We start from the raw sequence: 15823 nt of genomic DNA, 5'->3' as shown, positions 1-15823 counted from the left end.
TTTTGCTACACTACTGGCATGTTCAGATTTGTGGATGATGGGCTAGAGCTGCTGGGTTGCATTTTTGGGGTTTTTTTGCTGTTTGGGTAACATGCTCTGATGTGTGGATGATGGGTTAGAGCTGCTGGGTTGCTTTTTTGGGGGTTTTTTGCTGTTTGGGTAACATGCTCTGATGTGTGGATGATGGGTTAGAGCTGCTGGGTTGCATTTTTGGGGTTTTTTTGCTGTTTGGGTAACATGCTCTGATGTGTGGATGATGGGTTAGAGCTGCTGGGTTGCTTTTTTGGGGTTTTTTTGCTGTTTGGGTAACATGCTCTGATGTGTGGATGATGGGCTAGAGCTGCTGGGTTGCATTTTTGGGGGTTTTTTGCTGTTTGGGTAACATGCTCTGATGTGTGGATGATGGGTTAGAGCTGCTGGGTTGCTTTTTTGGGGGTTTTTTGCTGTTTGGGTAACATGCTCTGATGTGTGGATGATGGGTTAGAGCTGCTGGGTTGCATTTTTGGGGGTTTTTTGCTGTTTGGGTAACATGCTCTGATGTGTGGATGATGGGTTAGAGCTGCTGGGTTGCTTTTTTGGGGTTTTTTTGCTGTTTGGGTAACATGCTCTGATGTGTGGATGATGGGTTAGAGCTGCTGGGTTGCATTTTTGGGGGTTTTTTTGCTGTTTGGGTAACATGCTCTGATGTGTGGATAATGGGTTAGAGCTGCTGGGTTGCATTTTTGGGGTTTTTTTGCTGTTTGGGTAACATGCTCTGATGTGTGGATGATGGGTTAGAGCTGCTGGGTTGCTTTTTTGGGGGTTTTTGCTGTTTGGGTAACATGCTCTGATGTGTGGATGATGGGTTAGAGCTGCTGGGTTGCATTTTTGGGGGTTTTTTGCTGTTTGGGTAACATGCTCTGATGTGTGGATGATGGGTTAGAGCTGCTGGGTTGCTTTTTTGGGGGTTTTTTGCTGTTTGGGTAACATGCTCTGATGTGTGGATGATGGGTTGGAGCTGCTGGGTTGCTTTTTTGGGGTTTTTTTGCTGTTTGGGTAACATGCTCTGATGTGTGGATGATGGGTTAGAGCTGCTGGGTTGCTTTTTTGGGGGTTTTTTGCTGTTAGTGTGGCATGCTCTGATGTGTGGATGATGGGTTAGAGCTGCTGGGTTGCTTTTTTGGGGGTTTTTTGCTGTTTGGGTAACATGCTCTCATGTGTGGATGATGGGCTTCATTTGCTGCTTTGATTTCTTCATGGCTGTGCTGTTTTCAAAGTGTGGTGTGAGACTTTTAACACTTTGGCTATGGTCACATGTGGCCAGAGACTCTCACCATAGGGTTGCATTTTCAGATTTTGGGTTTCTGGCCTATGGGCTTGTGTTCTTGTGTGCTTTGGCCATGGCTGTGATGATTTGAGAGTGTGGGGTGGGACTTTTGCAAGTTTGGGCCAGAGAGTGTGACCATGGGGGTGGGGGTGGTTTCCAATTGTGGCTTTTGCTCAGTGCCTGTGCCTTTTGTCCTTTTTAGGCTTGAGCTACTGTACAGTATGGCTCCCAAGCCAAGCGGTGAGAAGAAGAAGAGGGCTCCCTTGTCCTTGGAGGACAAGAAGGACATCATTGCCAAGCACGAGAGGGGCGTGCGCTTGGTGGACATTGCCAAGGAGTATGGACGCAACCCATCGACGATTGGCACTGTCCTCAAGCAGAAGGAGGCCATCAGAGCTGTTGTGGCTCCAGCGAAAGGCGTGACGACCATCGCCAAGCAGAGGACACCGAAGCATGAGGAGATGGAGCGCCTGCTTCTCCTCTGGATCAAGGAAAAGGAGCGAGTCGGGGACACTGTGACCACCTCGGTCATCTGCGAGAAGGCCACCGCCATCTACGAAGACCTGGCCAGCAAGGAGGCAGGCGAAGGAACTTCTTCGCAGGAGGAGCCAGCCACCCCGGACTTCAAAGCATCACGTGGCTGGTTCGACAGGTTCAAGAGGAGGACCGGGATCCACTCTGTCGTCCGTCACGGCGAGGCGTCCAGCGCAGACCACCAGGCCGCTGAAGCATTCGTCGTCGCGTTCAAGGCCATGGTGGAGGAGGAAGGCTACGTCCCGCAGCAAGTCTTCAACTGCGACGAGACGGGCCTCTTCTGGAAGAAGATGCCTCGCCGCACCTACATCACCCAGGAGGAGAGGAGACAGCCAGGCCACAAGCCAATGAAGGACCGCTTCACACTTGCGTTGTGTGCCAATGCCAGCGGGGACTGTAAGGTCAAGCCCCTGTTGGTGTACCACTCCGAGAATCCCAGGGCGTTCAAGGCACACAACATCCAGAAGGACAGGTTGCCAGTGATGTGGCGCTCCAATGGCCGCGCATGGGTGACACGCCTCCTTTTCGTCGAGTGGATCAACAGTGTCTTCGCCCCGACAGTGAAGCGGTACCTGGAGGAAGAAGATTTGCCCCTGAAGTGCCTCCTCCTCTTGGACAATGCTCCTGCGCACCCGCATGGCCTGGAGAAGGACATCCTCGCGGAGTTCTCCTTCATCAAGGTCCAGTTTCTGCCACCCAACACGACCTCCCTCTTGCAACCCATGGACCAGCAGGTGATCGCCAACTTCAAGAAGCTGTACACCAAGCACCTCTTCAAGCGTTGCTTCGATGTGACCGAGAGCACACAGCTGACCCTTCGTGAGTTCTGGAAGCAGCATTTTGACATCGTGGTGTGCTTAAAGATGGTGGACTTGGCCTGGCAGGCGATCACCAGGCGCAACCTGATTGCTGCGTGGAGGAAGCTGTGGCCTGATGCTTCTTCCTTGGAAGGGTCACAGTCCGAGGGTGCTGAGCCAGGTGAAGAGGAAGAGGTGCACGAGATCGTCTCCATCGCGAGGTCCCTGGGACTCGACGTGGACAACGAGGACGTGGAGGAACTCATCGAGGAGCACAACGAGGACCTGACAACAGAGGACCTGAAGGCCTTGGCGGCGATGCAACACTCGGCCGTGGATGAAGACGTGCTCCATTTCGACAGGGGCCAGGAGGAGGAGGCTGCGGGGGCATCTCTGCCAACGGCAGAAATTAAAGACATTTTGCGGCAATTCCACAATGTGGCTTCCTTTGTGGAGAAGCACCACCCTGAGCAGGTGCTCACCAGCCATGCCATTGCCCATTTTGATAATGTCTGCCTTAGCCATTTTAAGAACCTGCTTAAGGGCCGGCAAAAGCAGACATCCTTGGACCAGTTCTTCCCTAGAGCGGGAGAACCGTCTTCCAAGAAGGCAAAAGGTGACCCTTAAAAAAAAGGTGACCCTTAAAAAAAACACCAAATTCTTTTTAAAAAAATGGTTAACTTTGTTAAATTGGTGGCATTGGCTAAATTGGCTGAATTGGTTAAATTGCTTGAATTGGCTAAATTGGCTGAATTGGTTAAATTGCTTGAATTGGCTAAATTGGCTGAAGTGGTGAAATTGCTTGAATTGGCTGAAGTGGTTAAATTGCTTGAATTGGTTTAAATTTGGCTTTTTGGGCTGCCCCTCTCCTCCTCCTCCTCCTCCTGCCTCACTCCGAGATGCCAGGACCAGATGCCAAGACCAGCAAAGATAAGAAAAACACTTTTGTACTGTATGGTCATGGGTGTGATGATTTGAGAGTGTGGGATGTGAGGTTTGCATGTTTGGCCTTGATTTGATGTGGGCCAGAGAGTGTGACCTTGGGGTGGCATGTTCAGATTTGGGGTTTCTGGCCTTTGGGTTTGGGTTCTGGGGTGGTATGGTCATGGGTGTGATGATTTGAGAGTGTGGGATGTGAGGTTTGCATGTTTGGCCTTGATTTGATGTGGGCCAGAGAGTGTGACCATGGGGTGGCATGTTCAGATTTGGGTTTTCTGGCCTTTGAGTTTGGGTTCTGGGGTGGTTTGGTCATGGCTGTGATGTTTTCAAAGTGTGAGATGTGTTTGGCCTTGATTTGATGTGGGCCAGAGAGTGTGACCATGGGGTTCCTTTTTTAGATTTGTGGTTGCTTTGGTCATGGCTGTGATGATTTGAGAGCAGCTCCTCCTCCTCCTTCCCCTGCCTCACTCTGAGATGCCAAGACCAGCAACACTTTTTTTCTTTATCCTTTAGAATGGGCCTTACCATGGGGATGCATGTTCAGATTTGGGTTTTCTGGCCTTTGGGTTTGAGTTCTGGGGTGGTTTGGTCATGGCTGTGATGTTTTCAAAGTGTGGGCATCGATTTTTGCAAGTTTGGCCTTGATTTGATGTGGGCCAGAGAGTGTGACCATGGGGTGGCATGTTCAGATTTGGGGTTTCTGGCCTTTGAGTTTGGGTTCTGGGGTGGCATGGTCATGGGTGTGATGATTTCAAAGTGTGAGATGTGAGGTTTGCATGTTTGGCCCTGATTTGATGTGGGCCAGAGAGTGTGACCATGGGGTGGCATGTTCAGATTTGGGGTTTCTGGCCTTTGAGTTTGGGTTCTGGGGTGGCTTGGTCATGGGTGTGATGTTTTCAAAGTGTGGGCATCGATTTTTGCATGTTTGGCCTTGCTTTGATGTGGGCCAGAGAGTGTGACCATGGGGTGGCATGTTCAGATTTGGGGTTTCTGGCCTTTGAGTTTGGGTTCTGGGGTGGTATGGTCATGGGTGTGATGATTTGAGAGTGTGGGATGTGAGGTTTGCATGTTTGGCCTTGATTTGATGTGGGCCAGAGAGTGTGACCTTGGGGTGGCATGTTCAGATTTGGGGTTTCTGGCCTTTGGGTTTGGGTTCTGGGGTGGTATGGTCATGGGTGTGATGATTTGAGAGTGTGGGATGTGAGGTTTGCATGTTTGGCCTTGATTTGATGTGGGCCAGAGAGTGTGACCTTGGGGTGGCATGTTCAGATTTGGGGTTTCTGGCCTTTGGGTTTGAGTTCTGGGGTGGTTTGGTCATGGCTGTGATGTTTTCAAAGTGTGAGATGTGAGGTTTGCATGTTTGGCCCTGATTTGATGTGGGCCAGAGAGTGTGACCATGGGGTGGCATGTTCAGATTTGGGGTTTCTGGCCTTTGAGTTTGGGTTCTGGGGTGGCATGGTCATGGGTGTGATGATTTCAAAGTGTGAGATGTGAGGTTTGCATGTTTGGCCCTGATTTGATGTGGGCCAGAGAGTGTGACCATGGGGTGGCATGTTCAGATTTGGGGTTTCTGGCCTTTGAGTTTGGGTTCTGGGGTGGCTTGGTCATGGGTGTGATGTTTTCAAAGTGTGGGCATCGATTTTTGCATGTTTGGCCTTGCTTTGATGTGGGCCAGACAGTGTGACTTTGGGGTGGCATTTTCAGATTTTGGGTTTCTGGCCTATGGGCTTGAGTTCTTGTGTGCTTTGGCCATGGCTGTGATGATTTGAGAGTGTGGGGTGGGACTTTTGCAAGTTTGGGCCAGAGAGTGTGACCATGGGGTTGCTTTTTTAGATTTGGGGTGCTTTGGTCATGGGTGTGATGATTTGAGAGCTCATCCTCCTCCTCCTGCCTCACTCTGAGATGCCAGAACCATCAAAGAGAGAAAAAAACTTTTTTTCTTTATCCTTTAGAAAGTTTAGAATGGACCTGTCAGTCATTGTTAAGATCATTAGAAAGTTTAGAATGGACCTGCCAGTCATTGTTAAGATCCTTAGAAAGTTTAGAATGGACCTGCCAGTCATTGTTAAGCTCTTTAGTGCCTCAGGCAACTTTGTATTACATTGTATTGTAGGGTACTTAGCTTAATAGGCCTCTATTGTGACTTTGTTTTGACTTGCAGGTTCAGTCTGAGGTCATGGAACGCATTAGTTATTTTCAATGGGAAAAGCGCTTCGGGTTACGAAATTTTCGGCTTACGAAAGGAATAGCGGAACGAATTAATTTCGTAACCCGGGGTACCAGTGTAGAAATCCAGGGGTTGAGTATATTGGGAGGGAGAATTAAATCATGCACACACACACACACACACACACACACACACACACACACACCACTATCATATCATATCATATCATATCATATCATATCACATCACCAAATTATATTTGACAGTGCCTTCAGTTTCAAAAGAGGCTTGCAGTGTTAACAAACAAGCTTCATTTATATACCGCTTCATACCGCCTAAGCAGTGTCTAAGCGGTTTACAACTGTAAGCTAATTTGCCCCCAACAATCTGAGTTCTCATTTTAGAGACCTTGGAAGGATGCAAGCCTGAGTGAAGCTTGAGCCCTTTTGCTGGTCTTGAACTCGCAACCTTGTGGTTTTGAGTGGCTACAGTACAGGCATTTAACCACTGTGCCACCAATGGGAGCTGCTCAGGGCCAAAGCTCCCTGAAGCATACAGAAATGACCATGCATTTCTTTGGCTCTTCGGCCAAAAACAGATACCTTCAACAGGACTGAAATGTGGAATTCTGTTTCTGTGTAAATGAAATTACCCAAAACTTACACAGGAGTTTATCATACTAGCAAGATTCAATGGGAAAACGGGAGTTAAACTAGATTTAAACCAAAAAAATCCAGAAAGGCCCAAAGTTTATCACATGATGTTGCAATTAATGTGACAACCTGAAAGTAAAAAAGCTTTCGTTTTTCTCTGCTTTGTGTTCGGATCAATTTTGCATTATTTCACTTGGGCAGTTCCTAGTGTGATAAACTAACTGAATTTGCAAGTTTGGTTTAAATTTTAATGTACTTTAAATCGCGTTTAATTCCTGTTTTCCTGCGGGATCTCCCCTAGTGTGATAAAGCTCATAGAAAAGTGACGAAAGGATTCTTTTACAATGCTAACAAGTTGTTTACATTGTTGCATTGTAATTATGCAATGTTATATGTTGCATTCATATTTAGTCCTTCTTCTGAAAAGCTTTGGACAGCAAATATATTCGTTATTTTATATTTCATTCACAATAACCTTGTGAGACAGGATACTCTGACACAAAGTGACTGGCCAATGGACCTCCATGGCTGAACGAAGATGTGAAATCACTACTTCCCAAATACAGTCTGCCCTTCACGTTTGTGAGGGATGGGGTGCAAGATCCGCGTGAAAGTGGGGAAAACATGAATATACATAACCAGTGGCACCCCAGGCCTGGTGTCAACCAGTGGGGGGACAATGGGGGGATTCCCCTGCCTTCCCCCTCACCTGCTTGCTCAGCTGGCTGGCTACCTGCCTAGGGCTGGCGGGTGGTGGCTCAGCAAGTGAGGCAATGAAAAGGGAGGAGGAGAAGGAGGAGGGTACAAGCCCTTCCTGGCAGCTCCGTCATGGACCTTTTGGGGAAAAGAGTGGGATGCAGGAGGAGGAGGAGCATGCAAGAGGAGGAGGAGGAGGAGGAGAATGCATTCCCAGTTGCTCTGTCCTAGGCTTTTTCCCCAGGGGAAAAGCCCAGGACAGAGGCAGTGGAGGAGTATAAGCATGCCCTTCCTAGCTTCCCAGCCGCTCCTTCTCAGCTGTTTCATCCTGGTCTTTTCCCCTGGGGAAAGCCCGGGATGAAGGAGAAGGAGCACCACACATGTGCCCTTCCTGGCTTCTCTGTCCTGGGCTTTTCCCTGGGCCAGAGAAGGAGGAGATGGGCACGCGTGGTGGGGAGCACAGCTGCCTTTCACACACAGGCAAAGTCACGAACATTCAAATTCACAAATGGAGGGCCAATTGTATACATAAATATGGGGTACATTTTACCCAATATACCAGTCATAACAACTTGGCCCTCATGTTCAAAATATGATGAATAACCATTGCAAAAAGTTGCAATTTCAGGCCAATGTGAGTAATTTAACTTTTAATGTCACATGCATGTTCACGCTGATGGGAAAACACAGCTTGCCATGGAGGCTTCCAGATCTACAGGGAGGATGATTTGGCCGCACAACCAGCATTCACAACAGGCCAATACAAGCAAGTGCTATCTGTACACTTCCCCTCCTGTCTTGACAGAGGGCCTGTACAGACAGGCACTTTGTGCCGGCTTGTGGGTGGAGTCAGGGCTCAGCATCTTGACAATGCTTGTCCTAACTCCGCCCCATGGTGCCATGATGGCACGCACTGCTCCATATAGCACATACCATTGTGACACACCTCTGGTGCTGCATCCAAATGACGCAGCACAAAAGGGGCACCATAGAGCCACACCGACCTGGCTATGGCACTCCTTGGAGGGCGCAAAAAGGAGCCATTTTGTGGCTCCTTTTTGCGCTCTTCAGAGGCCAGATCGGGGCCACAGCATGAGGTTTCCATGGCTCCAATCTGGCCAGGAAAAGGGTGGCCTCCCTCTGCCCCTTCGGGGCAATCTGTACAGCCCCTGAGTCCTGTTAAAATGCAATATGTTTCAGAGGAACTTTCCCAAGTTTAAAGTGACAGTGCTGTGGTGAGAGTTGGAATTTCCAGGTTGAAAGACGTCAGCAGCTTGCTCACCTGAGGATTCCTGCTTCTGACCTCTTCCGCATGCTGCCAATGCTCATCCCCCCTCCCCCCCATCTCTGCACTGGAATGCAGAGGATTCTCCAGCATTTCTGACCTGAATAAGAGCAACTGGGGACTCTTTTTACTCTGGAGAATTGTCCTACAATTGGACTTGTGTTTTGTCCATTTTGGTTCCATGCGTCATCTAAACAGTAAGGTGTGGGAACCAGATGTGCCAAATCATCTGGCTTTTTCCCAGCCTGGAGTAATCTAGTTTAGATGATGCAGGTCAAACCCCCATGGTAGGATCGGACCTGATTCTGCCAGTAAGATTCAGATCTGGAGTATCTGGTCTGACTCTGGAATAAAGCGTCTTTATCTTGGTGTAAAATAGCCTTGGTTTCGCATGAAGTTTCTAAGAAACTCTATGGTAAAACCTGGGATGTTCAGACAGCTCCCCCCATGCTCCTTACCTTGCCAGCATGTCAACCATCTGAGAAAATCCCCATTCATCCCATGTGAAGGATCTGAGAATTCCCCCCCCCCCCCCAGTTGCTGTCTATGCAGAAATGGGGCACCTGCAATCAGATACCCCATTTCTGCCTCAGACAGGGTGACTGGTGGGCTTCTCAGATGGTTCACATGGCAGTAAAGTAAGTAAAGTAAGGAGGAGCTATGGCTCACCGGAGTGGGGTGCCCAGCAGCAGAAAAGGGTACCTGTGGGGGGGGGCAGGACCAGCTTGGCCTGGCATGCACCCAGGAGGGGCCAAACAGCATGGGATGGGGTGAGGAGAGGGTCCCCTCCACCCCGGGGGGAATCCCCATGTCTGCTGGTACCAAAGCCAACACCAGATCCGACATGGAAACAGAGCTGCACCCTCCCTCCCTCCCTCCCCCTCTCTTTTCCTTCTTCCTCCTCCTCTCCATCCAGCAGCTCTGTTTTTCAAAGAGCGGAGGGTGGGGGGACAGGCTTGTCCCTAATGATGGCAACAATCATGTGCACACACCGCCATTGGGGACATTGAGACTTGAGCATCTTTGAATTTTGGTATCGGTGGGAGGTATGGAACAGATCCCCCATGAATACCGAGGGCAAACTGTATAGTCAATATGATAATTAGTAACTTCTCATTCTTCACTGACTATGATATTTTTAGCAGTTTTCTGATGAAATTAGTGTCTTTTTTTAAAGTATGTAATTTCTAGGGCGCACTGGTAATATGGAGGATCTGAAAACAGGTTTTGGGAACCACATATAGCCCAAAGGTGAAGTTACCTTTGCCCACTCCTGCACTAAAGAAACACAAAGAGAAAGACAAAGATTTGTTTCACCATTCACCCTTGCAAAAGAAGCCAAGCAAAAATAATTGAACAACATGCATCAGTATGCTCGTTTTGTTACAATAGCTAGAATTATTTAGAATTCTGGCTTAGCATCTGTAGTCTGCCTCTACCCCCATATATCAACTGCTGCTGAAAAATGGAATACAGCAACCTTTTATAACCTGATACAACCCCCACGCTCATATACATTGGACTATACAGTACCTCTTATTTGTACTAAAGTCCATGCTAGACTCAAGCATGGCTAATGACTAACATGTCTGGATGACACAGATGCACTTCACAAAGTCTATTTACACAAAATGACACTCAGAATATTAGATAATTATGTTTTATTTATTGTCTACAAAAACTACCATTTTATGTATGGTCAGTATTGTTTCCTTCCATAGAATTTCTATCTTAAATACAAAAACCAATAAATAATTAGGTAATCAAATATTTAGCAATTTCTGTTATAAAACAGATAATTAATAAATTAATTAATGAAATAAAAGTTAAATATTGACAGGAAAATGAAATTAATATAAATGATTGTTTCAGAGGATTTTAGTTACATACAGTTATGTTTAATGGAAACATAAGAATCACTGACATTTTTAGTTCTTAAATGATATAGCATCAACCTACACTATAGGTAGTTTTAGGTTGGTGGACACTCTTCATATTACGCAAAAGGAAAAGCTTCTATCAAATTCCATTTTTAAGAAGCAAACCATGAATGCAAAGACACTAATGAACCCAGAATGATGTGTAGTATTTTGAATTATTAGATTTTCTCTAGAAGCTGGAAATGGCAGAAGTCAAAATATCTTCGACTCCAATTTCCAGAAATAATATTTAAAAACATTATTTCAGAAATAAAATATTAAAGGACCTGGAGCTCAAAATCACTATTTTATACCTTATGACTTCTAGATCCATTAATAAGATTTGAGGAGAACAAAGGTAGATTTTTTAAAAAAAACTGAGGCCTGTTACAGACTGCCAAAATAAAGCTGCTTCAGGTCTCTTTGGAGGTATGCTATTTAAATGATGCATGCATCCTAAGAATCTGGAAGCTGCACCAAAGCTGCACTCCAGTGCTTAGGAATGGAGTGTGGCTTTGGCGCAACCTCCGGACTCTTAGGACCCATGCATTATTTAAATAGCATACCTCCAAAGAGATCCGAAGCAGCTTTATTTTGGCAGTCTGTAACAGGCCATAGTCACTAAAGAAGCAAAATCATATGCAGTGCTAAAAAATAACATGAGTATAAAATCTGTTGTATAGGTGACTTAGCAAATATGTAACTCTGATAAGACTCTTTTTTATAAAAACCAACAAAACAAAACAACCAAAAGCCTACCTCCATTTTCTTCTCCATTGCTATTGCTTGGCTCAGCCATTTCAGTGCCATCCAATTCTGATTCACAACTTAAATCCAACGTTCCATCTGCTGCTGGGCATGTAGAGTCTTCCTTCTATATATAAACAAATGTGATCATGTGTCTTGGCACTTTAGAAAATGAACTCTTTTCTTTTTCTTTTTAAAAGAAAGCTTTACAAGAGTAAAATGTGATTTCTGACAATCTGCAAGATACAAATAACTATTCTGCCAAGTTCCAATGTGTATCCCTCCTGAAAGTTATATGTAAAAATTCTGCTCATTTCTTTTTTCTGGGCTTAATTCAACTGTCAGTTCCAGCTAAAAGAGACAGAAATCAGCTACTGAATAATAAGTGAAATGTTATATAAATCCCATTGATTCAATGGGTCTACTCTCTTCAGATTAGCAAATGGCTTTAGGCCTCTAGATGGCTGAATTTTTAAACAAGCTAGTTTCTACACAAACAGATGTGAAATATAACAGTATTAATGTAAGACTTTCTAGTTAAATATACATTCCCATTCTATACGAATGCTGCAGGAAAATGCTGCATTCCCATATTTATGTTCTCTTCCTCTCAGTACTCATTTCCTGATTGCCAAAACAATGGAGGATTTACATGGTAGTGAGTGTTTAGATTCTAAATGTTTTTTATTTGTTTTTACAGTCTCAATAGATCAATAGCTAACCAAATAGGAGAAAATTTCCTTGGAATACGATTAGCTGGGAACAAAAAGCCCATAATTTTAACTCTCTGAAAAATTATCTGTTCCATATTGATTATGTCATTTTCATTCCTCATTTCAATTTCAAAATTTATAAATTTGAATTAAACACTGTAAGGCAAATCTGTTCCATTAAACATAAATATACTTTTCTGGAGGGTGAGTCTTAGCCTTCTCACTCACTCTTTCATGCACTAGTCAAAGAAATGCATTTGATTAAATGTCTCAGAAAGGGAATCTATTAATACACCATAAAGCTGTTATTTGAACCATCATCATCTAGACTGTAACATGTGGGTGTTCCCCAAGAATAATGCTCATTTTAAATATCATGTACTGTGTTGTAATAATATTAGCAATCATCTTGAGGTTAACAATTAATTAAAAAGAAGGGAAAAAATCAAATTCTGGAACAATACATTGCTGATGTCAGAGAACAGACAATGTTAAACTTGTACTCCACACTGTCTTATATAATTGCTGGACATGCTCAGAAAGACATGCTCATCTCCCCCAATCCAAATTGTTTACTTGTAACTTTCGGTAGGGTTTTCAGACTTACTTTGAGTGCGTAGAGTCCTGCCTTGCCAGGGATTTTGAAGAATGTCCCATCACCAACACGAGTGTTAGTATGAAGCATTGCATTCAGACAAGCTAGTGGAGAAGTGCCACTGAAACACAAAAATGGGGAAAAATATAGTTGTCTGAAATGGAGGATTTTCTTGTAAAGCTCTCCCCCCCTTATTTTTTTTTAAACTCGTGGTCTCCTTAAAAAAGAAAGAAAGAAGAAAAAACTGCAAGCCTCCCAACCCTGAAAGCATCTACATTACAATAACAGGCCAGTTGAAACTTAATCATATGCATCTGTCCCTTCAGCTTCAGGCAAAAAGTCTGTAAATTATAATTATACAATTTTCACACAGTAAACAGCTCTACATTGAAAAGGAACTGCAGTCCAAATATTTATGTAAAATTACTTTGCAAATAGCACCATGAAGCCTCATTTTTAGAATGTTACAGACAAAGTGGCTGTTGCACATGAATGATCAAAAACCGCACCAAGTTCAAGGGCAGCTGCATCCCATAGGATGGAGAGGCAACAAAAGAATAATAAAAAACCAATTTAAAATTGCCAAGTTAGCTATGAACAAGTAGGAGCAGCATCGCCTTAATACAACCAATACAAACATTCATCGTGTATATCCTTTAGACAAGCGCAGTAATTTCAAGCATTTTATGTGATAGACAACTTTGCTAAGTACACTTTCTGGGAAGAAAGTCTTTTTGATTTGGACTGACTGCTGCTTAAGAGAGAGTTCCATTTAAGAAAATTATTATATAATCACACAGTCTATGGCAGGAAAGGACATTTTGTAAGTGGTTAAAAATTCAACAGATTTCAAGACTTCAAAATTGGACAAGTAGAGAACAGAGCATCTGGGTTGTATGTTCTTCAGAAAAAGGAGTCTTTATCCACTATATGCATACACGTGCGCACACACACGCACGCACACACACACACACGCACACACAGAGGTAAATAATTTGATACAAATATGTTTGTTGAAGGAGAACCATTAATTTACACAACCCTACTTTATTTACTACAATTGCAGTGACTTAAATTAAATTAAACATAAATTTAAAAGTAAACTGCAGCTCATAACTTTTTCCTCATTCATGTCCTAATTAAACAATGTTCACACCAATATATCATTGATGGAATTATGAAGATAATATTTTCATTCAATAAACAGGAATATCAATTACAACTCTTTAGTTGTTATGAAGTATGCTTATAGGCAAATAAAGTGTCATGAATTAGAAGGAAATTAATCAAAACTAAATGTTGGTGTTAAGACAATATTCTTCAGAGGTTTCATACTACTTCTACTTAGTTATAATTGAATAACTAGTGCTTTCATTTAATAACATTAGCTAGTGGGTATAGGGATTTTTAAAGCTAACAATTCGATTGCTAGCTGCTTTGTCAGGAGTTAGCAAAAAGCAAGATATGAATTTATGATATGTAACATGTCTGGTGCTGATGGAAGCTATGATCTATAAACGAATGGAGGTCCTCTAATTGCCTGATTCTAATATAAATTATTAAAATAAATATATGAACAAATACAATGCTGTTTGATCCAAATGTACATGAACTACTTTGCTAAGGCAAGACAAGTATCTTTATTACAACAATGAGGTTGTTGTTAATTTTATTTATATCCTGCCTTTCTCCCAGACTGAGATTCAAGGCAGCTTACAAATTGAAATGATTGCAATCTAGTTAAAAACATACAAATAGTCACTACTAAAACAGAATGAAACTATCAGCAATATTATAAACAATTTAAAAACAAACTCTAAATGATAAAAGCAGTTAAAACAGTGTAATTTTAAAAAACACAGTGCCCTCTTAAAAGCCCTTTCCTCAATTTAGGGCCTCAACAGACTGGCATAAAGACTGCAGGAAAAAAGATTCTGTCTCAACATTAGGAGGAACTTCCTGACAGTAAGGGCTGTTCGACAGTGGAACACATTCCCTCGGAGTGTAGTGTAGTCTTCTTCTTTTGAGGTCTTTAAGCAGAGGCTGGATGGCCATCTGTCGGGTGTGCTTTGATTGAGATTTCCTGCATGGCAGGGGGTTGGACTGGATGGCCCTTGTGGTCTCTTCCAACTCTATGATTCTATGAAAGAGCTGGTGTGGGGGCGGAGTGGTGGCATGGCGACCACATGCCTGCTGCCCTGACTCCACCCCTACGCTGGTGTGATGCTGCCCAAGCAACCACATAGCAGGTGGTGTCACACTGCATCTTTGGTGCAGTGTTTTCTCTGTGCCGAAGAAGCGCTGTGCACTTTTTGCAGCTTCTTTTTGCACTGCGGAAAGCCCATATCAGGACCGCAGCATGCAGTTGCCGTGGCTCCAATCCGGCAAGGAAAGGGGTGGTATTCCGCCCCGTCTGTATAGCCCCTTCGTCTGCCAACTATAGTGAAGACTATAGCCAGGTTAGGGCCTGGCTCTCCCTAGCTCAAGCCCAGCATCTCTTACTTATGTTTTATTATTGACTGATTTATTGCATTCACAGTGGGCAACTCTGTGGAACATTTATTTCTTTTGGGACATATGAGCATTGTCCATTACAGATCCCACAACTCTGCATGTGATATATTATGTGGAACGTCTTAAAAATCCATTTGTCAATGACAAGTTTCTCATTTTAAGAGAGAGAGAAAATACCACCATGAAGAGTATTTGTGATCTGAAATAACACGTCAGTCTGATAATGAATCACATTACCAATGCAGTTAATACAGCACTCATTTTTTTAAAATTGCATTTTAGTTTTCTGTCAATGTGTGTTAATCTATATTATAACAGCAAAACTCAGAATAGGTGTTTAGACCTAATGGTACAAAGGCATCCGAAGAGCGTTACTGCATTCTGCCTACAAAAGGGCTTATATAGCCTCCCTTGCACAGGATGGACCTGACCCAAATCTCAAAATGAGGTGTTTCACTGCTGGGAATGGAGAAGAAAAATTGTATTGCTTTTCCCTTTACTGCTTTTGCACTAAGGCATCAACCAGACAGTCCAAAAGGGCCACCGCTGGGCCTCTCAGCAGATGGGGAACCACGTGACACACATTCCTGGATCACACTGGGGCCAACTAATGTGGCCCAAACCCAACCACAAAAGCAGCAGTTTTTTACCACTCCTTTTCATGGCCCATTTGGGGCAGAGGCTGCCCTTGGGACCATGGTGTCTGGTTGCCATGGTCCCTGCCTCTGGCCACTCCGTCTTCTCTATCTGCTTTGCCCCAGGGTTACTCTGTGGTCATGTGGGTGGGGAGCAAGAGTGGCCCAGCTTTTCTGTCCGCACACACCCTCCTTTAATAAAATTTCATCCGCAAAATGATGCAGAACTGTGTCTCCAACACTGTCTCTTTCCTTCTATTTTATGATTTTATTCACCACCTGATGAAGAAGCTTGTGAGCTTCCAAAATTGGCATGTTCAATT

The 15823-nt window shown here is 44.2% G+C and overlaps 1 protein-coding gene across 4 annotated transcripts in view; it reads right to left on the bottom strand.

Annotated features, from left to right (window-relative positions):
- The window catches only part of ASXL3 (ASXL transcriptional regulator 3), a 157228-nt gene that overhangs the window by 70782 nt on the left and 70623 nt on the right, over positions 1–15823 (bottom strand). For all 4 annotated transcript variants that reach the window (XR_016280618.1, XM_089517241.1, XM_089517243.1 and 1 more), the window contains 2 exons: positions 12364–12472; positions 11056–11170 (listed from right to left, as the gene is read on the bottom strand). Coding sequence is in view for 3 of the 4 variants with exons in the window: in XM_089517241.1 (XP_089373367.1) it covers positions 11056–11170; positions 12364–12472 (224 nt within the window). In the remaining variant the exon portion in view is untranslated. The remainder of the gene's footprint in view (positions 1–11055; positions 11171–12363; positions 12473–15823) is intronic.

Source organism: Sceloporus occidentalis, unplaced genomic scaffold (genome assembly GCF_023333645.1).
Source record: "Sceloporus occidentalis isolate IW3139 unplaced genomic scaffold, rSceOcc1.0.p SCAF_3, whole genome shotgun sequence".
Taxonomy (NCBI): Eukaryota; Metazoa; Chordata; class Lepidosauria; order Squamata; family Phrynosomatidae; genus Sceloporus; species Sceloporus occidentalis.
This window is presented reverse-complemented; position numbering and strand designations above follow the sequence as displayed.